At 41.1% G+C, this 22,500-nt stretch overlaps 1 protein-coding gene across 2 annotated transcripts in view; it reads left to right on the top strand.

Moving 5' to 3' along the window:
• Positions 1–22,500, top strand: part of anks1b (ankyrin repeat and sterile alpha motif domain containing 1B) — a 206,563-nt gene that overhangs the window by 79,406 nt on the left and 104,657 nt on the right. The window contains exons 6-10 of one of the 2 annotated variants that reach the window (XM_080050738.1): positions 1,645–1,720; positions 3,075–3,176; positions 7,499–7,621; positions 8,978–9,168; positions 13,681–13,812. In XM_080050738.1, the coding sequence (XP_079906864.1) occupies positions 1,645–1,720; positions 3,075–3,176; positions 7,499–7,621; positions 8,978–9,168; positions 13,681–13,812 (624 nt within the window). Of the gene's footprint in view, positions 1–1,644; positions 1,721–3,074; positions 3,177–7,498; positions 7,622–8,977; positions 9,169–13,680; positions 13,813–22,500 lie in introns of those variants that run through there. The other variant, XM_080050736.1, reaches the window with a different exon arrangement.

The raw sequence follows: 22,500 nt of genomic DNA, 5'->3' as shown, positions 1-22,500 counted from the left end.
TATTCGGCATATGTATGTTGCTGCAGCCTGCGTGTATAGTGTGTGTGTGAGTGAGAGAGTACCATTTTTATCATGGCAGTGAGTGTATACGCCTGAGTGTCTTTAGTGTCCCTGATGGGTATTCTAGCATCCCTTCAAGGTGTACATGGCAGTATATTCAGTGTGTAATGGAGACACAGACACATAAAGTGTGCATAAGTCGTGTCAAGTCATTTTTCAGTCTTTGAACTTTTGAACTTTATTTCCAATGCGTGTGGGACCTTCGACTTTGAAATAACATGGACGTCTTCTGTATCACTACTACTATCCAACAATGCACTTTAAAGGTGCACTGTGTAACTTTGGTTGTGTCTCAAAAGTAAACATTTCATAAGGTATATTCTCATAACTGAATAGACAAACTTTCCTCACAGGAAAATTTAGATACCTGGGAACACTGTTTGAAGTGGAAAAGCTACGTGAAAAGTTCCTGTTCTACTGTTGTTGTTTACAGCAGCAGGGCCCACAGTTTAGTTTACAAACATATTATAGTCGCACTTTTGGTTCTAGGTGCCTCGAAATTATTTAGTTTCGATTAATGATGATAGAATTATTCAATACTAAGAATTACATGTAGAGTAATATGTTTTGTAAGCTAACGGCAGCCTCTGCAAATGTACACAAATCCCCTTCATTGAAACTGCATAGTGCACTAAAGCTTCAGGCTTGCTGCGGTGCGGTTGAGTTGTATTGCATTGTAAATAGAGGTGTTCCAAATTTTTCTTCCACACAGTTTTTGTCAATGAGCGGCACACTATTACAATTCATGAAGGTAGGATGTATTGCAGGGTTCCCACCCAGGTGAACTTAACAGCTGTTTCCTTTGTCATATTGTGGCTCCTGAGTTGTTTTTTAAAAGTGGGCAACTTGTTAGACTAATCATCTGTCTCATCGCTGCTGATTTCAAAAGGAAGCACTTACCAAGATCCCTCCCCTCTATAGTTTCCAAGTGTTGCATCACATATATAATATCCCCATTAGATGCACCACAGGGCTGTTTGTGTGCCCGGCCTACGGTGAGGGAAATTGGGCAACCCACCCACACATACTATGCTAGTGTTATGGTTAGAAATGGGTTTGGACTCAAGCAGTTGGCAGGAAATTAAACTATTTGTCAAAGCAGGTAGGGCGGACGTCCACTGGGTTGCAGGATCAGTGTTCGATCCCCCGTCTCCCCGCCACATGTCCAAGTGTCCCTGGGCAAGACACTGAACCCTAAATTGCTCCCGATAGTTAGCTTGTAAACCCTGCGTAGTATAGCTGCTGCTATCAGTGTATGAATGAATGAATGGGTGAATGTGTACAAAACAATGTAAAGCGCTTTGGGTCTGTGATAAAACAGGGAAAAGCGCCATGCTACAGTCAGCTGAATGTCTTTCGTCAAAAGAGAAAAAATTATTCTATAAAAAGAAAATATTGTCTTCTTGCTCCCTTTAAATCCTTTTTAAATGTTTTATTTGAAATGCCTTTGTGCTCCCCTTCCACTTGTGTTTTTGGATGTCTATTTTTGCCTTTGGTTTCAATTGTTAAAATGATTGAATATTAACACACACACACTCTCTCTCGCTCTTTCTCTCTCTCTCTCTCTCTCTGCCTCCCCTCTAGACAGAGAATGGCAGTGCCCTCCACGAGGCAGCTCTCTTTGGGAAGATGGATGTTGTTCGCCTCCTGCTTGACTCAGGTGGGTCTATAAATATATCCTGGGACAAAACTAAAAATTTGTGTGTGTGTGTGTGTGTGTGTGTGTGTGTGTGTGTGTGTGTGTGTGTGTGTGTGTGTGTGTGTGTGTGTGTGTGTGTGTGTGTGTGTGTGTGTGTGTGTGTGTGTGTGTGTGTGTGTGTGTGTGTGTGTGTGTGTGTGTGTGTGTGTGTGTGTGTGTGTGTGTGTGTGTGTGTGTGTGTGTGTGTGTGTGTGTGTGTCAGGGGTGATGTCAGGAAGTTGAATTCACCCTCAGGTAAACTCAGAGCATCTGTATGATGCTTAAAAATCCTGGACTTTCAGCTTTTTTTTATTGTATCTGCCATTTTCAAAAGAAGGGCTTGAAAGTTCCACAGGATGTTATGTTGCGGGTCTCATTTTAACGACGTCTCTGACTTGATGATGAGGGCAAAAGTTATGCTGATAAGTAGAACATTTCACCACCCTGACATTGTTTGAATTTGCTGAAAAATTCTAAATTTAAAAAATCTAGAATTTTCCTCCTCATTCCTCCTTATATTCGGGCCGCTCAAGTGTGTCCACCACAGTCTTTGATTCCACAAATACCCTCCACCCACTTTCCTTTAGCATTCCTGTTTCCTCTAGCTCTTCCTCTGGGTGACCATGTTCTTTTGGCCTCGACTTTATTAACATCCTGGTTAGACATGGGGCTGTGCTGACCTGATTCACTGGACTTTAACCTGGCACCACCCTTCAAATGGTGTGTGTGTGTGTGTGTGTGTGTGTGTGTGTGTGTGTGTGTGTGTGTGTGTGTGTGTGTGTGTGTGTGTGTGTGTGTGTGTGTGTGTGTGTGTGTGTGTGTGTGTGTGTGTGTGTGTGTGTGTGTGTGTGTGTGTGTGTGTGTGTGTGTGTGTGTGTGTGTGTGTGTGTGTGTGTGTGGATGGGCGAGGATGGGCACCGTGCCTTTTCATTGTCAGTCGTGAACTATTCAGGGAAACAGCTGAGGATGTTGCCATGTTACAGTCAGTTGATATCTTTGTCATGTTTTGGATTGTAAGTTTATATATAACTCCAGAGTTCATTGCCAACTCTCAAACTTTTAACCTTAACACACAGTTTTTTTTAACAGCAGATGGAATTTGCTTGGATCATTTAACATGATAAAATACATTTAGCAAACAAGATACTCAAGGCCTTAGTTCACCAGTTGTGGTGGTGGTACATTTTGAGTTGCATATATGGACAGAGAGCTATAGGCTAATGGGTTTCCCCTGTTTTCCAGGCTTTGCTAAGCTAAGCTAACAAACTTCTGTATGTAAAAAAAAAAAAAGAATTGTATGCACGCCTCTACTGTACTTTTGTGTGTGTGTCTTCAGGGATCGAAACCAAACTGAGGGACAGCCAGGGGAGAACCGCTCTGGAGATCCTGAGAGAACATCCTGCACTGAAATCACAGCAAATCACTGCTGTTATCCAAGGTAACAAACACACACACACGCACGCACACACGCAGGCAGGCACAGACACACACACGCACACATGCACGCACTTTAGATTTAGATGAATTTCACTTGAGAAATTGGGTCAATGCAGGAGCAAAAAATAGAAACCTCTTATACAGTCGATGCATTAAAACTCAAATATTAAAGGTACAGTACCCAGAGCTTCATGGACACTTTAAAACCATAAGGGTGCAAGAAGTGCATGCACAGTGACATGTATCCTAAACTGTGTACATACATAACTACACTAGCGCTCTAATGCATGTGTTCTTTTTGGATTTAACTTTGTTCAATTTGATGCATTTGGAGACATATGTTCTGATTGATATTTGGTGAGGAGTGGTTATGATTGCTCTCGAGGTATCCTGCAGACATTTTGCCAGGCAGTGCAACATGTGCATGGGCCAGCCGCAATTTTCGCAGTTTTTCCGTGTACGTCATTGTGACCATTGATGCAAACAGATGCGATCCAATTCAGATATCTCGTTTTTCCCAGGAAGTTAATCTCTCTCCCGGAGAAACAATAGGCACTTTTATATGTGCACAATTTGCACAACTGTCCTTGAGATTTCCCACAATGCAATATATTCTTCACAATTTACTGGCCGAGTTAGATCTGGAATAAGATGTTCACAGATGTTCTTCTGGCATCTGTGGTAAAATTCTCAGTGTGTTTTGTTGAGTAATACAGGGCTTGCTTTGTGATTTTTGGCATTTATACTGTAGGAATATGTGACAGAAACACAGCAATAAGTTAGTCACTACTGTTCAAATTAAGATGTGTACTGGCATTTGTTGCAATTTTTTTTCTGCTTTGACACAAAATGTTTTCATATCCACCGTGGCCTTCAATTTGACTGAGATTTTTAGTTCCAGTGAAAACAGGATGTTGGAAAGAGGAAGGACTGTTCAAACGTGTTTAAAATGCGTTTGTATATATGGGAAGAAAATCTAATTGGATTTTATATTTTTTAATTTTTTAATTATCGAGGAATCCGCAGGTTAGTTTTTCTCAGATGCTTGATTAATCCTTTGATCTATAATAAACCTAGTTCAATATTTATCATAGGCCCACGGTGAATTGTTTTTATTCCTTATTTTTACCCAAACATTAACTCCAAACCTGGAGGTTGTTAGTTTATTATTGGGGAAAAAAAGAACACCAATCTTCACATTTCACATGCTGAAATTTGAGAAATGTTGTCTGTTTTGAAAAATAACTGCAGGGAATAATCAGTAATCAAAATAGTTTCTTTTCCTGACAATTTATTAAATGATCTATTTAGAATGTCCACTCCGCAATTCAACTGGTTAAAACCAGTAAAGTCACAACCTCATATCAGAACTACTACAGTTACACCTCATCTTAGTCAGCTCAACCCCCCCAAAAAATCTATTTTGTAGTCTTTGTCAATCTTTTTCATCTTAGTCTTCCACCTGCCATTAAAGGCCTGTTTTCATTCTCAATATAGTGTGTTTTGTGAGTGTGGCCAGTGGTCGTAAGGTTGATTTCACTCCCGAAAAAAAGAAGAAGAATTTTCACCATCTAAAGACTGTGTTGTCTCCGAGGTGATTATGAGTCACAGTACGAACACTGTAATCTGTGGTTCGAGGGGCCCTGGCTATCACTGTGATCTGCGGGTGTGTCTATGTCACGCAGTCTCCGATGATTTAAGGAGAGACTAATGTAGGGATGAGGAGAATACACCAGAGTTGCACAACACAATAAATCAATTGCTCATTTAAAGGTGCTACGTGTAACTTTTAAATATTTCTGAAACAGTGACATTTTTTCCTGATATGATGATCATAAACTACATGTAACAGCAAACAAAACCATCAGTGCAAAGAATGCTATTTCTATATTGTTTTTCTTAATGCCTTTGTTATAGGTACGCTTACCCAGGAACAACAGCTGGCGTGGTAAATACACTACCGCTTTTGTCCAAAGGGGGTGCAAGAATGAACACAAACTGAAAGTTCCTCGGAGCACTTTTAAGTTGTGTAAAGTAACAGGGGTCCACACTGTGTCACATATACAATATATTTTGTATCAGGTTGTTCCAGCTCTTCTTCATTGGTGCTTCGTGACTCATGGCAAACCAGCAAGACTCTGGGAGGAAACTCTGACAACGTTCATCTTGACACGTTTGGTATCTCTGCAACCTTTTGTTCACTCCACTAGAAGTTAAAGTGTGGTTTGGTTTGGTGTTTGAACAAAGCTTGGCGGCACAGGGTGAGCTTGCACTGAGTGAATGAACACGCAGCTGTTAAAGGTGCACTATGCAGTTTCAGAGGAAGGGGGATTTGTTTACATTCACAGAGCCTGCAGTTAGTTTACCAAAAATATTTACTCTAAATGAAATTCTTAGTATTGAATAATTCCATCATCATACATCAACACTAAATTATTTTGAGGTACCTGGAACCAAACGTTAGACTAGAATATTTTTGTAAACCAAGCTGTGGGCCCTGCTGCTGTAAACAAAAACAGGGAAACAGTAATTTTTCATGAAGCTTTCTCACTTCAAACACTGTTTCAGGGAGCCAATTTTCCTGTGAGTAAAGTTTGTTCATTCAGTTATGAGACTATACCTTGAGAAAATGTTCTCTTCTCTGACACACCCAAAGTTACATAGTGCACCTTTAATTATCTTCTTCACTTGAAATGTGTCCCAACATCTTTTGAGCATTCCTTTTTTCTGATGATATCCTGAGCAAATAAAATACTTCTAGCCTAGGAATCTAAATATCTGTGAATAATATGCTATGAAACTGAAAGACTACAAAGATGGAGACACCCTTTATAGACATGAATAGACCACTTGTGGATTTTTGAATGTCAAGAAATCCAATATGATGGTAGATAGAGGGCAGCCATCGAATTCTAATCTCAGTAAACCAGTAAGTGGAAAATGGAGAGATTTGAACTTCAGCATAAATAGGAGACTGATTGTGTTTGTGAGAGCGAATAAAAAGAAAAGGAGAAGAGAGAGAGGGAGAGTTTTTGAGAGATGGAGAGAGAGAGAGAGAAAAAGAGAGAAAAGGACACAGCTGTGACTTGGTAAGAAGATCAGCTGCATGCCATTTCCTGTTGGAGAGAGGGTGAAGGACACACACACACACACACACACACACACACACACACACACACACACACACACACACACACACACACACACACACACACACACACAAAAGACCTGTCATTTACTGGCTTGTTGCAGCTGAGGGGCTTTTACCGGTTAGGACCAATAATGAATAGATCCTCATTTGATTTACGCCGCATGACTCAGCCTACTGTTCAAATTCATTATACAATGTTTGTAACGGGTTATGTACTACAGTGCAGTGGTTCACCAGTTACACTAAGACAGCAGGCTGTATTATGTATTCTGATGAACCCACTGAATTAATAATAAAACTGTTATCGCATTTCCAAGCCCACCCCCCATTTCTCTCTCTAATAAACATTCCCATGCTTAGTATTATGCAAATATGGTTGTCCATCATCATTATTGAGCTGAATGCCGGGGATTCATAATAGTATCAACACACACACACACACACACACACACACACACACACACACACACACACACACACACACACACACACACACACACACACACACACACACACACACACACACACACACTCTTTCCTGTAATTACTAGGGGTTCCTCATTACGACTCTGCATGAAATCTGCCACATTATTTCAGAGTGTTTGCATGTTTTTTCAGCCACTAAAGCCTCACTCGAGCAAGTTTATTGTCGAGGCTTCAACTCATCTTCTGCCCACACACACACACACACACACACACACACACACACACACACACACACACACACACACACACACACACACACACATGGAATTGCTTTATCTCCTCCCTCTCCTCCTCCCCTTCTTCCTCCCTCTTTCCTCTTAATAATTTTCTCACCTCTTTTGCCTTTCATGAACAGCAGTGCGCTATGAGCTATTAGCAGAAGCTGTGAATTGAATTTGCGGCGCGTGGGGTTGGAGAGGCGTGAATTGAATGCCGCACCAGCTGTTTGCCATGCTGATGATGGGATGGCCATGCTGTTATATTGATCCAGTAAAATGCCTCTGAAATGCTTTTGCTCCGGCCTACAGAACCTCTCTCACCTGGTCTAACCCTGCATGTTTGTACTCTCTCTCTCTCTCTCTCTCTCTCTCTCTCTCTCTCTCTCTCTCTCTCTCTCTCTCTCTCTCTCTCTCTCTCTCTCTCTCTCTCTCTCTCTCTCTCTCTCTCTCTGCCCCATGTCTGTGTAGAACACATGATGGATGAGTTGGACAGGAGGAGTCTGGCTGAGGAGCCCGTCAGAAAGTGTCCCGTCCCGGCCCCTCGGACCAACGTGCCCTCGCCCTGTGCCTCCCCCTCCCTCAGACACAAGAGTGAGTAGAAACAAATGGATGTAACTGTCAGCCACAATGCAATAATATACGTAGATGGCACTAAGATTCATGGTGCTCAAAAGACATTTTCATTGTTTTCTGTCCAGAGGCCTTCCAATCCAAAGATTCAAGAGTGCTAGAAAATGAGATTTCAAATTTAGAACGGGAACCAGAAGTAAAGGAGTAAATAGAAGCATCTAAATGTATTTTTAGTTAAAGCTATAGTGTGAAACTTATGTCGCCCCCATGAGGAATTCTTAGTAGTTACAACAACCCTGTCGTCAGTATATCTACATGAGGTAAGCCTTGGGTGATCGCTCTTGGATTTTAATCCTTCTACTGTACGTGCAGGTTTTTTATTAGCAGTAGAATGAACAACTGAAACATTTCGTGGGCGCTTCTTGATGAGAAATATACGGCAATAGTTTTTAAGAGCTGATCGACTTAATTAACTTTGCGTCAACTCATTTGGCGATGGCTTGGTTGTAACCATCATTCATTTATAGGAAAAAGCTACGCATTATAACTTGAACTTTTGTGCATCTATGTACATCAGTATAGCAAACAAATACTTCATAACTAGATTTGGAAGTGTAATTTATGGTTGCTGCAATTAGTGCAACCAATGAAATATAAAGCCAGCCATGGAGAGCAGCTCCTTTTACAGGGGGGAACCGTCACTACTGCTCTGAACAGCCAGCCAGCTTTTCCCTGTCCAGTGCTGCCCCCTGTGGTATGAGTGTGAGACTGCAACGAGTGGTGACTGCTGATCCATTCTCCTTTCTCGAGGCCTGTCAAGCAAATACCATAACTAACTAAGAGCCTCTTAGAGCAAAAGTGATTTGCAGAATTTGTTCCTGAATGCGACTTTGAACTCATCAGTAGTGCAGGAGGGAGACAGAGGAGGTTCATTTTGACTACTTTTATCAGGGAGCATTAAAACAGCATTGAATTGAATATTTTAGAAATGAGACCTTCAAAGTTCTTATATTTTTTATTGCCCTTGAAGAAATGAGCACTTTTTGATTTTGTTACACTATTGTTACAATTGATCAATGTGAGTATATTAATGTGAGTTTATAATACATTTTCTTAATAAAAATACCTTAAAATGCGTCAGAGTTTCCATTTATTTTGAGTGGCGTTAAAAAGGTATTAAAAGGTCTTACATTTGAATTGGATATCCCTGGGGATGGCCTGTTCTGGTGATAGACAAGGCTTCCTTCATGTTTACTGGCATTCGTGTGTGTGTGTGTGTGTGTGTGTGTGTGTGTGTGTGTGTTTGGTGGTTTAGAAATCCTGATGTAACACTGATGCATTAAGAATGTATTCCTCCCTTTTTGTCTCCCTCCCCAGATGATGCAGTGACCAGTGAACTATCCAAACTGCTCCATGAGATGCAGAAGTGTCGGGACAGAGACTATTCCTTTGAGGAGCTGTGTCACACCATCTCCTCTCACTCCATGGAGAGCTTCGGCAGCGGACGCCTCTCTGATGACGAGCGCCCCCCCGACAGACCCAACGGAACACTAACCAGAGTCACTAAGGTACAATGTTGCTCTGTTATGACACACACACACACACACACACACACACACACACACACACACACACACACACACACACACACACACATCTATAATCTTATATTCAATAATCAAAGCAAAAATGTTGAACACAGTCACTGGTTTTAGCCTCTTATGTTATGATTTAGGACTGCTCAGTAAGTAATAAGCAAAATATGAAATTGAATCATAATCGGCATCAAAAAAAAATAATTGACAGATTAATTTTAACTTAAATAATACTAAGAACAATAATACGTTCTCTCGGCTATAGTTGAATAGCTAGATAGTATTATTAGATAGTACAATGTATTATTTTCTGGCTCCAGATGTGTTGAAACACTGTGTGTGTGTGTGTGTATGGGAATGTTCTTGCTTGTGCTTTGTCTATTTAGACAACAGGGGGCAGTATCAGATAGTTTGTCCATTGATGTGTTTACAGCTTTTTTGTTTGTTGTTTGTTGCCTACATCTATCTGGAATTATAATTATTATCGGTGCTCAAACACTAGTTCATGGCCTGCAGTATGGTTTTTTTCGTGACCTTATCTTTATTTAATGCCCTTTATGTTGAAATACCGTTAGTGCAATCTACTTTACTTGTGTTCTCTCAGTCGCACACACTCACACACACTCTCACACACACACACACACACACACACACACACACACACACACACACACACACACACACACACACACACACACACACACACACACACACACACACTCAGACACACAGGTAATCTGATCAGACCTCCATGGTTTTTATTCCAGTCTGGGGTGCAAACAGCTAGCCTTTTATCAGTACTAGCTGACCAGAGAATCACAGCTGCAGTTTATTTCAAACAGCCAGCACAGATAAACGGCTTTGAACTTTTTCCATTCCACTTTTACCGGAGGTCAGACGCACAGCAAGATACAGAGATCATCTATCACACTGACCCCCTCCACCTGAGCCTTTTATACCACACACACGCACACGCACACACACACACACACACACACACACACACACACACGCACAGTTGCTTCCCGCTTGCTTTCTACAATGTGAATGCTTCTATTTTGGCTTTCCTTTCTCTTCTTCTTCTTCTTTGCTCACCTGCAGAGACACACACTAGACCAGGGGTGTCCAAACTACGGGCCGCGGGCCGCAGTTGGCCCACGGCCGATTTTAAAAACATAATGTAATATGGCTCTTAGATTTTTTTAATTTTTTTTTTTTTGCATTTCTTAGTTATCCCACTAGTGCAGGGGTGTCAAGACTGATTGATTGGCCTGTGGCACATTTTTAAAATATAATGTAATACGGCCCTTTTCATTTTTAAATAATTTAAATGCACTCATTATATTACAGAGAAATATGTCCCATAAAAGAAAAAGAGCACCAAGCCCAGAGGACCCTGCATAATATTTTATTTTAAATTAATATTATTATGGAAAATCCATGTGAACTTCTTCAATAGCTTCTAATTCATCTGACACAGTGTCTCCATTTTTTTCATACAAAATTCTTCAGCTTTAGCCTCTTAATTTCCCTCTCAAAGTGCACCAGATTCATGCATTTCACTTTAAAAACTTAAAAAAATCTCCCGGGGGGGGTGGGGGTGGGGGCATACCCCCGGACCCCCCTTGTAGGGACGGGATCTCGGCTGGCTACTATTTTCACCAAGCTGGACATTAGACGCAAAAGCAGAAAACACTGGGTGTATCAATGGCATTTAACAAGAGGGGGGATGTATCTGTTTAATGTGCAAGTAAAGTGTTGCCGTGAAGAAGGATAACAATTTACGAAGACACTATGAAACTAAACATCAGAGCAGCTACATGTCCTGATAAATGTGTTATTTTTGCAAAGTGGCCCGGCCCTTCGTAGATTTTTCTGTATGTGGCCCTCAGTGAAAAAAGTTTGGACACCCCTGCACTAGACACACGACCTCATCCAGTGAATACTGTGACACGGATCAATATCAAATCATCTTTTTCATTCCTTGTAATAAGCTTCAAATAAAAGCAAGCTGAGACATGTTTACGTACAGTGCAGCCTGTGTTCTCTCAGTCGCACACACACACACACACACACACACACACACACACACACACACACACACACACACACACACACACACACACACACACACACACACACACACACACATACAGTATATGCTGAACACACACACACCTCTGCTCACTTAGGCTGTAATTATCTCAATCCATCTTGTGTTCCCTTCTCTCTCTCTCACTCTCTCTTTCTATAAGTACCAATTTGTATTCCATTACTGACATTGCTGACATCCGTCTGTGTGTGTGTGTGTGTGTGTGTGTGTGTGTGTGTGTGTGTGTGTGTGTGAGTCCACGTGTCCTTAGGGCTATACAGTGTGTACATGTGGATGGAGTATCTGATTCAAAGTGTCTATTATTCATGAATAAAACATGCAGAAACCTTCAACAACAACACACACACACACACACACACACACACACACACACACACACACACACACACACACACACACACACACACACACACACACACACACACACACACACACACACACACACACACACACACACCGTAATAATGCCACACAGGCTTCTTGCATTACCATGGCACCCATTGTGTGCAGACCAGGTGATAATGGATATGCATATTTGTGTGCGCGCATGTCTTTCATTCAAACACATACTTACAGTATTTTTCATTAAATTATTTGGTAACACTTTAGTTTGATAGTCCACTGTCCATCAGCTCTGATGCCATGTTAACTATATATGATAACAGTGACAATACTAACATATGTACTATTTGCTTTGAATGTATTGTGAATCAATCCCAGTTTAGGTTTCCTCCATAATATATTTGTTAACAAGCCTTCCAAATGCAAATTCAGAAAAGAACACACTCTAATGTAGTTATGTAAAAGAGATTCTTAAAATAGTTCTCTGTGCCTCTGAGGCTTTCTTATAGACAACCAATGTAATATTGATCAGCTATGCAGCTCTCAGTAGTGAATAATGAATGCTTTCCCTTATTGAACCCTGGTTTATTTTTACTGTGATGGAAGGGGATATGTACTTGTATATTGTTCATGCATAGGCCTACTGTGCAGTGTGTGTGTCTATGTGAGGCTTATCTGCAGTCTGTTTTACATCAATCAATATTCCAGTGTTGTACCGGGCCCTTTGCAAACTGGATCCATTGGTGATCTTTTGATTCCTGCCTTATTGTCTGCCCTCATCCCCTCTCTTCCCATCTGTCCTTTACACCATTCTGTATCTTCTCTCACTTTCATTTCAAACAACTTTCTTCAGCAATTCTGTGAAGTTCTCCTCACTATCCCCTTCCTGTCCATACTGTGTGAGCTCTGAAAAAAATCCCAGTGTTAATACACAGCCTAGGCTCTGTAAAAAGCTATGCATGTTGCTAGTGTAGTGAGAAAATGAGATCATAATAATAATCAAGCAAAGAGTATTTAATCTAACAACAGAGGCTTCATGTTCTTGGATCCAGTAGAACATGGAGGTCCATCCGACCCAGGAAGCCCCGCGGTGGCTTTCTGAGAAGAATGGCAAGGAACAGTACAGGGCTCAGGTGTCTTATTTTGGCAACAACAACAATGGCTTCAGTTCACCATAACAACAATGCAATGCTTTCAATTGGTCAGTCATGTGAGGGGAGGGACAGTTTGAAGATACAGCAGGGGGAGTTGAGCATAAGACAATAGAAGAGGTGTGGCCAGTCTGAGTGGTTTGTTGGATACACATTTGAGGAATCTACATTTCAGTTTACAATTAAACAACATGCAATATATCTCATTACACTTACAAGTCTATACAAGATAAATACAACGTTTCTTATTGCACTAATAAGCATTCTAACATTTGAGTCCAGAGATATATCATATGCAATATTTGCCATTACACTAGCTACGATGGGCCCTTTGTTTGGTCACATTGTGGCAGCACAAACTGTAAACACAACCCTGACGTAATATGAAATGACATCATAAAAATAATGTAGAAAACTTGTTTGCGACATGTTGCTTACATGTAAACATGGAGGCTTTTCATTTGGCATTTTTATGCTTTTTATTGGACAGGTTGGAGAGAGAGAGATGAAAAGGGGGAAAAGAGGGGAATGACCACGGGCCGGATTCTAACCCGTGGTCTGCTGCTAATGTGATGTTAATAGTAAAAAAAAACGTTCAAAATATCAGTAACTTAGCTACTATCTTAGTAACCGCCTTCAGCTAGCCACACATTCCCTATCTCCTGTGACACTCCAGCTCCACACAGCCAATCACCAACACTTTTACATCTTCAGATTGATTGCATTTTTCGATACTTGACATTTTGATACCCTACATTTTTCAACTGTTTTGAGGCATATTTAGGTCTGTGCTGAAAAGTATTGAACTTATATTATTGATACCCAGCCCTATCCAACAGCTGTTCTGATGTGTTGATGTGTGTCTGTTGTGTTTTGCAGCGGCCGACCCCTCCCCTCCCTCCCGCCCTGGAGGAAGACGAGGTGGAGAAGAGCTGCGGCCCCACGGGATTCTGGGAAGCCTTGACGCCCTGCAACGGCTGCCGCAACCTGGGCTTCTCTGGCCACTCACAGGTACACACACACACACACACACACACACAAACGCACACGCACACAGACCACCTTGCACCTTCCTTACCGTGAATATTGTCACTGCTCATTTCCATTATATAGCATTTTCTGCACTGCACACATAGTTGAACACACTTATCCAATCACTTCACAATCAGCATATAAGTGTGTCCCTAATGGTGTGGAACAGTGCAGCGTACATTGACCTACATAGCACTGCTCCCCTACAGTGAAAGTACAGGCTGGTGATAATGCTATTATTCTGAGTGAGAATACTTTGACCGGTTACCTTGGGAACACAGTGAGTGAGTGAGCCGTCACTAGAGAGAGGCTGGCTCTCTTGGCAGCTCAGTCCACTCTCTATCTTGCTTCCTATTTTTCTTTTTTTAAATCTCTTGCTTGTTCTGTCTATCTTTCATATTTACCTACTCTGTCTCTCCCCAAAATTCCCTTTAACACCCAAATTTTAAAGGTGCAGTGTGAAGATTTAAAAAAATAAATAAAATCAGAACAGACTTGGTAGAGATGTAAGATTATATTACTTTGAGGCAGTGGTGGATGATGGCATCTTTAGTAATTAGCTTCTTGTCCTTGAAGGCCACTGTAGCTATTTGCACAAAAGAAAATATGGTGTTACTGTAGATACGGTCAATTAAACCCCCCCTAAAAAGTCACAAATCTGAAACTTCAAGCTCTTGCCTAAAATTCCAACTAGGATATACAAACATAGGGCCATCAAAGCAAATGCAGTACTGACATACTTACAGTAAATGTATGATTTCACATCACCTCAACCAGGCAGCTAGCTTTGAAACTGGCTCCACATTCACCACCCAAAGAATTGACTCAAGTTTGAAGTCACAACTTTAGATCTTACTCATCCCTCATGCATGCTGTATCTTATTCCCACTGATGCATTCAGTGTGTTTGATGAAATGCAGGAAAGAAAAGTTTTTCACAAGTTTTTTTTTTTTTTTAACTCTCAATTCAAGTGTGTGGCGTTTCGTGTTTTATTTTTTTTAAAACCAAAGCCCTTAAAGGTGCAGTATGCAGTTTCAGAGGAGGGGGATTTGTTTACATTGACAGAGCCAGCAGTTAGTTTACAAAACCTATTTTCTCTACATGTAATTCTTAATATTGAATGATTCTATCATCATGAATCAAAACTAAATTATTTTGGAGGCACCTGAAACCAAACGTGAGACTAGAATATTTTTGTAAACCAGATAGTGGGCCCTGCTGCTGTAAGCAACAACATTGAAACAGTAACTTTTCAGGAAGCTTTCTAACTTCAAACAGTGTTCCACGGATCCAATTTTCATGTCAATACATTTTGTTTATTCAGTTATAGTTAAGATATACCTTAACTTTTTTAATTGAAATTCTCCTCCACTTCCTAGTGTTATTGCTACATCCTTTCATCTTCCTTCCTTCTTTCCTGGCCTTCCTCCCTCCTCATCCCTCTCTCGTGCTGCGTTTGTAAGTGTGGTTAAGTGTGTGCAGATGAGGTTGTTTAACTTGTGAGATGCACGCTGGCTCAAACAGCGGGACATCTGACATTTACAATACAACAGACCCTCTGTCTTGTTCGCTGGCAGCCTGCCTCCCCGTTTGACTGGCATGCTGCCTGGAGAGAATCACACCTGGATGTGTGTGTGTGTGTGTGTGTGTGTGTGTGTGTGTGTGTGTATGTGTGTGTGTGTGTGTGTGTGTGTGTGTGTGTGTGGGCGTGTGTGTGTGAGTGTGAGGGAGAGAACTATTATGTTGGTGCATCACAAAGAAAAAGAACCTCTGTGCATGTTAGTTTATGATGCGATTATAGAGCCAATTTTGGTGGGCATAATTTTTGGTGTGTTTGCAAATGGGAGTCAGAATCTGGCGCGGCCTCCTTTTGCGTTTGCGTAGGTGGGTTTGTGTGTGTGTGTGTGTGTGTGTTTCTATGGAGGAGCAAAGGAACAGGGTGAGACAGGGAAGAGAAATGTAGTTGTTACGGCATAATTGAGATAGCACCGTGCTAATTAGTCCTGTGTAATTGCGATTGTAAAAACAACCCCAGACTTAACAGAAAGAGAGAAGCCTGAACCTCTCTGAGAACAAATGAGAAAAATTCTCTAGCATCATTTCCATCTCATCCTTTCTTTTCCATCATCCCACATGAAATCTGGCAATCCAGTTCTTAGTAGGATATGCCTAGAGGAATATAGGGGCCGACCAGTAACCATGACCGAGTCGCTGGTTAGATCCCCGGCACCGGACAGGAGGGTGTTGGTAGTAAAACTAGTGGTGGCTGGTATTACTTCTACGTTGCCCACCATCTCTACCATTGTGTCCTTGAGCAAGACACTTAACCCCGAACTGCTCTCTCTCTCTCTCCACCTTATTTATCTTTCACTTTATATGTCAGCAGTAGAGTGTTAACCTTTGTATCGCCCTTCTGAGCACTCGGTTTTCTTGTTTTTCCAGCTTTCACTCAAGAACTGTCCAGTCTGGCAAGTCATCCACACTAAAAACTGTAGCTATACACTGCTTGAAACGAAAGGGTTAGATTGAGTTTTGTGTCATTTCTTTGTGAATGTCTAATAAGCTAAATTATTTTTTTCCCTTCACAAGATATTACAGTAATGCCATCTAAATTGACCACATTCCTTCTTAGTATAGTCTATTTTATGGTCCCCAGAAACTGTATTTTCTCTATCAGTTACAAGTGAAGGCATCATGCTAGTAAAATATCAGTGATTCAACATGAGACATTTAGTTTAGTTTGGGATAGATAGCTATGGATTTGTCATATGATGCATTTTTGATATATATATGTTATTGATCATAGCAGCTTTAAAATGAAAGTCCCAACTAACTATATCAACCTCTAGCTGGGCCTGGCAGAGCTTCTGTCTGTGGAGGTGTGCATGGTTTTTGTGTTATTTAGTTTTTTTGTGTTTTATGTTCCGTATTTTCTGTATCATTCTCGAAAAGTAGATGATTCATCTCAAACGGTTTATCCTTTTAATAAACTTGCAATCCAGTGTGTGTTTGTGTATTTGTACTGTGTATGGCTAAGCAGGTGCATGCTCAATTGATATGGATGAGATGACGTGAAAACTTCAGTGTGTGTGTGTGTGTGTGTGTGTGTGTGTGTGTGTGTGTGTGTGTGTGTGTGTATGTGTGTGTTTATGTCTACACAGTACACACGTCAGACGCTGTACTTTGTATTAGATTAGCCAGAGTGCACTTTGTACCAAGTAAATGAATTTACCGTGTCCTTACAGTCCGTCACATGTTTACATCTGCGAATGCGGTTGTGTGTGTGTGTGGATGCGTGCGTGCGTGCGTGTGTGTGCATGTTTGTGCGTGTGTGCTGGCTGCCATACGTGCCTGCATAAGGAAGCTTCCCCTTGTTGTGAATTTTTAATTTGCCAGTCACAGGTTTCCTCCCACCATTGCCATGTGAACGCAGAGTGACGCTTGCGCCAAAGTGTGTGTGTGTGTGTGTGTGTGTGTGTGTGTGTGTGTGTGTGTGTGTGTGTGTGTGTGTGTGTGTGTGTGTGTGTGTGTGTGTGTGTGTGTGTGTGTGTGTGTGTGTGTGTGTGTGTGTGTGTGTGTGTGTGTGTGTGTGTGTGTGTGTGTGTGTGTGTGTGTGTGTGTGTGGAGGAGGTTCCTTCCTCTGCAATATTGACAATAACAAAGAAGTTCAGATCTCAGTCACTTGTGGGAAAAAAAACCTTGAAATGCAAAATAGAGAGAAAAATAAAGGGAGAAAGATAATGAAGCGAATGCAAGAGAAACAGATTAACTTTGAGAGAGAGAAAGGTCGGCGGAGATGTTGCCAGGCAACCCAGAAATCCATGCGGTATCAAGGCGTGGGATGGCCACCATTGACAAATCAGCACAGGTGCGTCAGAGTGCTGCAGACAGACAGACAGACAGACAGACAGACAGACAGACAGACAGACAGACAGACAGACAGACAGACAGACAGACAGACAGACAGACAGACAGACAGACAGACAGACAGACAGACAGACAGACACACACACACACACACACACACACACACACACACACACACACACACACACACACACACACACACACACACACACACACACACACACATTTTACGTCAGTGTTTCCGGCCTGTGTCTCCTAGCTACGTTCTACTCCTTTACTTCTTCCTCCATCTCTCTATCACATCTCTTTGTACTCACTCACTCACTCACTCACTCACTCACTCACTCAATCGCACGCACACAGACACAGACACACACACACAGACACAGACACAGACACAGACACACACACACACACACACACACACACACACACACACACACACACACACACACACACACACACACACACACACACACACACACACACACACACACACTCACATTACACCATTCAAGTCGTGTCTCTCTCAAGGATGGCTGTCGACCTTTCATTCAGTCCATTGGCGCTGAGGGCCGGGTGTGTCATCCAGTCAGAGGTTGAGATCACAAACCAGCGAGGGCCCTTGACGATGGTAAAGAACATCAAAGGACGGGCTTTATTCTGAGTGGGCACAGCGTTTCATTGATGGCTTTTCAAATTGCAACATCAATTTTGTCTAATGCCTAATTTAAATAGTTACATTATTTATTTGAGAGTAAAGGCTGTAATAATAATAATGATGCCGGGATATAGCTGTTCGCCGATTGCGGTCTGATTTAAATAACCTGGATATTAACTGATAAAAGGCTGAGACTTTAGATTGGTATTGATGTTCCCATGTAAAATTACCCAAAATGCAAGGCAAGTTTTTTTCCATAGCACAATTCAGACACAAGGCCATTCAAAGTGCTCTACAGGGGCATAGAATACATCAAGATTAGACATTGGGAATTGCATTTAGGAGATAGTCAAAACAAAGAAAATACATCAAGATTAAAGATTAGACATTCAACATTTAGACAGCGTGTAGAATGGCTGCAATGAAAAAAAAGAGGCATAAGTAGACAGTGAAATACCTTGAATTTATGTATTTTGTGTATTTTTTATACAAATGTTTGTGAACAACCTTGTCTGCGTGTGTGTCTCCCAAAGTCTCCTCATCCCTGTCACACGGTATGAACAGCCTGAAGAAAAATGTGAAGGTCACATTCCTGCACAAAAGATGCTCCTAGTCCTCATTATAGAACTCTCAGTGTTGTGTTAGTTATTAACCTTGATCCGTGTCTCAAACTTCGCCATGTTGGGTCCTGGAATCTGAAGTAATTGGGCCTATAAAGCCCTTTTCAAAACTCCTTGAACTTGGCATGCTCCGTAGCGTAGTGCCTAGTATGTAGAGCGTGCACCGTGTAGGCTGTTTTTGTCATTTATCATCTGAAATTTGTCATTTCCGTTGATGTATTCAAGAAAAAATTCCAAACATCTGCCGGATCCCGCTTTTCAAATGCGAGGATTTCCTGTGTGTGAGTCATGTGTTACAGAACGCTGAATATCTCTGGGCTTTGAATGGATGGTTTGATTAAACTAGACATTTGAATTTGTCCAATTGTGGCTGTGTGAATTTACACGGGGCAATTTTCACTGCTTTCTGATATTTTATTAATCAACCGTACGAGAAAATAATTGTTAGTTGCAGTGATGCGGTCCCATTTGAGACCTCTGTTCCACAGTGCGTAGGTGTCCAGTGGTAGTGTGTGTGTCTGTGTGTGTGTGGTAGAATACATATTTTTGTAGGGAAAATGTGAACAAATTTGTTTTAGATTTATTTTCTTGTGATTCAAGGATCTTTCTTCCTTTGCTCTGTTGATTTTAATTATATTTTTCCATGAAGCGTTCCTTTCATCAGCTTAAAACACAAATTAGAGTCAAATTATTTTCAAACTCTTTCTACTGTATGTCTTTTTCTTCTCGTTATGTTATTACCTACTTTCTGCTCTCGGTCTGTCTGTGGGGATTTGTGTGTGTGTGTGTGTGTGTGTACCTTACAGTTAGTTCTCTTGCTAATGGCTTTTTGCCTGGTAGACTCTGCAGCATAGCTGGTGTAAATGCTTTGGCTGAAATAGATTGGCACACACATATTCTGCCCTTGAGGACTTGGAGATGTTCCTTTTGTTTGTGTGTGTGTGTGTGTGTGTGTGTGTGTGTGTGTGTGTGTGTGTGTGTGTGTGTGTGTGTGTGTGTGTGTGTGTGTGTGTGTGTGTGTGTGTGTGTGTGTGTGTGTGTGTGTGTGTGTGTGTGTGTGTGTGTGTGTGTGTGTGTGTGTGTGTGTGTGTGTGTGTGTGTGTGTTGGGGGGAGGGCTGACCTTTCGCTGGAATTCAGATATCATATTGTCCTTGAGGTAAACAGGAAGAGGGAGAAAACATTGGAGAATGAAGAGTAGGAGATATTCTAGAGAAAGGCCTCTATCAGTTTGTTGTGCCACAGTGCTAGTACTACAACAAGACAACTACCACCATGCCAAATGTGTTGAAGGCAAGGCCAGTTTATTTCTATAGCACCATACGAGACACAAGGCCATTCAAAGTGCTTCACAGTGGCATAACATTTAAGAAATAGTAAAAACAAAGACAATACATCAAGATTCAAGATTAGACAGTGATGTAGAATGGCTGCAATGAAAATGAGGCGACTGACAATATAGTTATTTTCTACATAGACTAATTGACTAAATCACTATTTCATCATTTCAAACTAATTTCAAAATATTGGGAAATCTGTATTCACAAAACCAAAATGAATGTACATTAGACATCATGTAGATCGATCACATCCGTCTCTGTTCGGACTGAGGTCTGTTGAGCAAGGCATTCATGCTTAAAAATGCTTTGGAAGAATGGTGTGACGTGTGACAAACCATTCTTTGTCGGCGTGTGTGTTAAAACCTCACCGAGATTAAAGAGACCAAAACACACACACACACAGTCACATTCAAAGAGGTGGCTGGATTTGATTTCTGTGTATATATGCATAAACAGATTACAGGGACAAACAAAAATGGCTCATTTGCTCGGTTTTTATTTAAAGAAAGATTCATTGTGCACATGCGGGTATATCCGTCTTCTATGTGTTCAACATCTTTGCTCTCGTCTTGATTTGAATATGGAGTTAATATTTCATATGAAACATTGTGCATCGTGGCCTTCAGTTGATGGGTAAATATTCATGTTTCTCTCCTACTCATCTTCCTCCTGGCAACGCGGTTATGTAAAGGCAAGAGAAAGGGAAGAAAAACCTCATTGTTAATAAGTTTCTGTCATTTTGAGTTATTATAAGAGCCAGGTTTATTGAGAGCGTGCGCAGACTGGCGGCAGCAGGGTGAGGTGACCCCACAGGGACCAATACAGTTTAATTTGATCTCATTTCATCAGCCGACTGAAGAATTATGAGTCACTTGGAAAAGAGCAAGTCACTGCTGAAGCAAAGGTAAAAATTTAGGAGTTTTATAATTAGCTTTTTTTGGTTGTTGCTAAGATTTAGATTAAAATGTCTGGACTACTATTACGCTTGTATGATTAACATGAAACTTGAACATGAACTTTCAGTTTGTGCGGTAGTGTTTTTACCAGCTGTAGTTCCTGGGTGAGCGTACCCATGACAAAGGCATTAAGAAAAACAAGATAAAAATAGCATTCTTTGCACTGATGGTCTCGTTTGCTGTTACATGTCATTCACGATCATCAGAGGAAAAATGAGACTCTTTCAGAAATATATAAAAGTTCCACTAATACCTCCAGTTTAAAAACAAACAATGAATTGCTTTTTAGGAGCCATAACACACCACATAGGCTACTGTATTTCACAAACCCCCAAAACAAAGGTCATCAAATACAAGAGCAGATCAGCTGTCATGCTGTCACGCTGGGCTGAGCATCCTTGATTGAGATATAAGCACCCATAAAAGTAAAACAAAATAAGTCATTTTTGGCACTCTAGGGCACCACTAAACGTACTGCCTGGTCCATTAAAAAAAACTAGGGAGACCAATGCAGTGTTTCCCCAAGGGCCTCATTTATTTTCCTTATTGCTTTGTTTTTATTCCCTTAATGGGAACAAGTAAATCAATATCACAAAAAATCTGGGTCAGAATTCCATTATGAAAATATAATTTGTACATTCTGTAGTGTTTTTTTAATCACTTTTGGATTTGCAGCGTGTGCACAAAGAAGCAGAAGAAGAACATTTAAATACATGAAATGAATCCAAGTGGAAGTCGGTTCAAATCCATCTGGTCTCTTTTTAGAACGAATTGGGTATTTTGTTAGTGAGCTTTATTAAATGGAGTGTACTAAGGTTTTACTTCAGAAGATAAACGTGTAATGGATGAATTACAAAGCATAACTAAAGAGTGTGATTAACTAAAAGTAGCAACAGTCACATGAACTTGTGGGAATGCTTAGCTTAGTGTATTTAGTTATGGCTCGTTTATGCTGCATGTAAATCATCAAACTGTGTTGTGCATCCAACATATCTATTCAACACACATACAGGTGTATACCCGAGCAGCCTCTTAAGGGCCTACTTAAGAGCCTACTTGAGAGGACACATTTTGAGTTTTGAGGGTGGACACATGTACAAGTTGGTTCGCACACAGCCAGTGTCTCTCTGTCAGCAGCCCCTTTGCTCTGGCTGGTTGCCAGTTCTGTGGGATCAGGAGTGGAGCCAGGGGGAAGCCACAGTTATAGCTTGAGCTCGATACAGCA

This window comes from Ammodytes marinus (genome assembly GCF_949987685.1).
Source record: "Ammodytes marinus genome assembly, chromosome: 22".
Classification (NCBI taxonomy): domain Eukaryota; kingdom Metazoa; phylum Chordata; class Actinopteri; order Uranoscopiformes; family Ammodytidae; genus Ammodytes; species Ammodytes marinus.
This window is presented reverse-complemented; position numbering and strand designations above follow the sequence as displayed.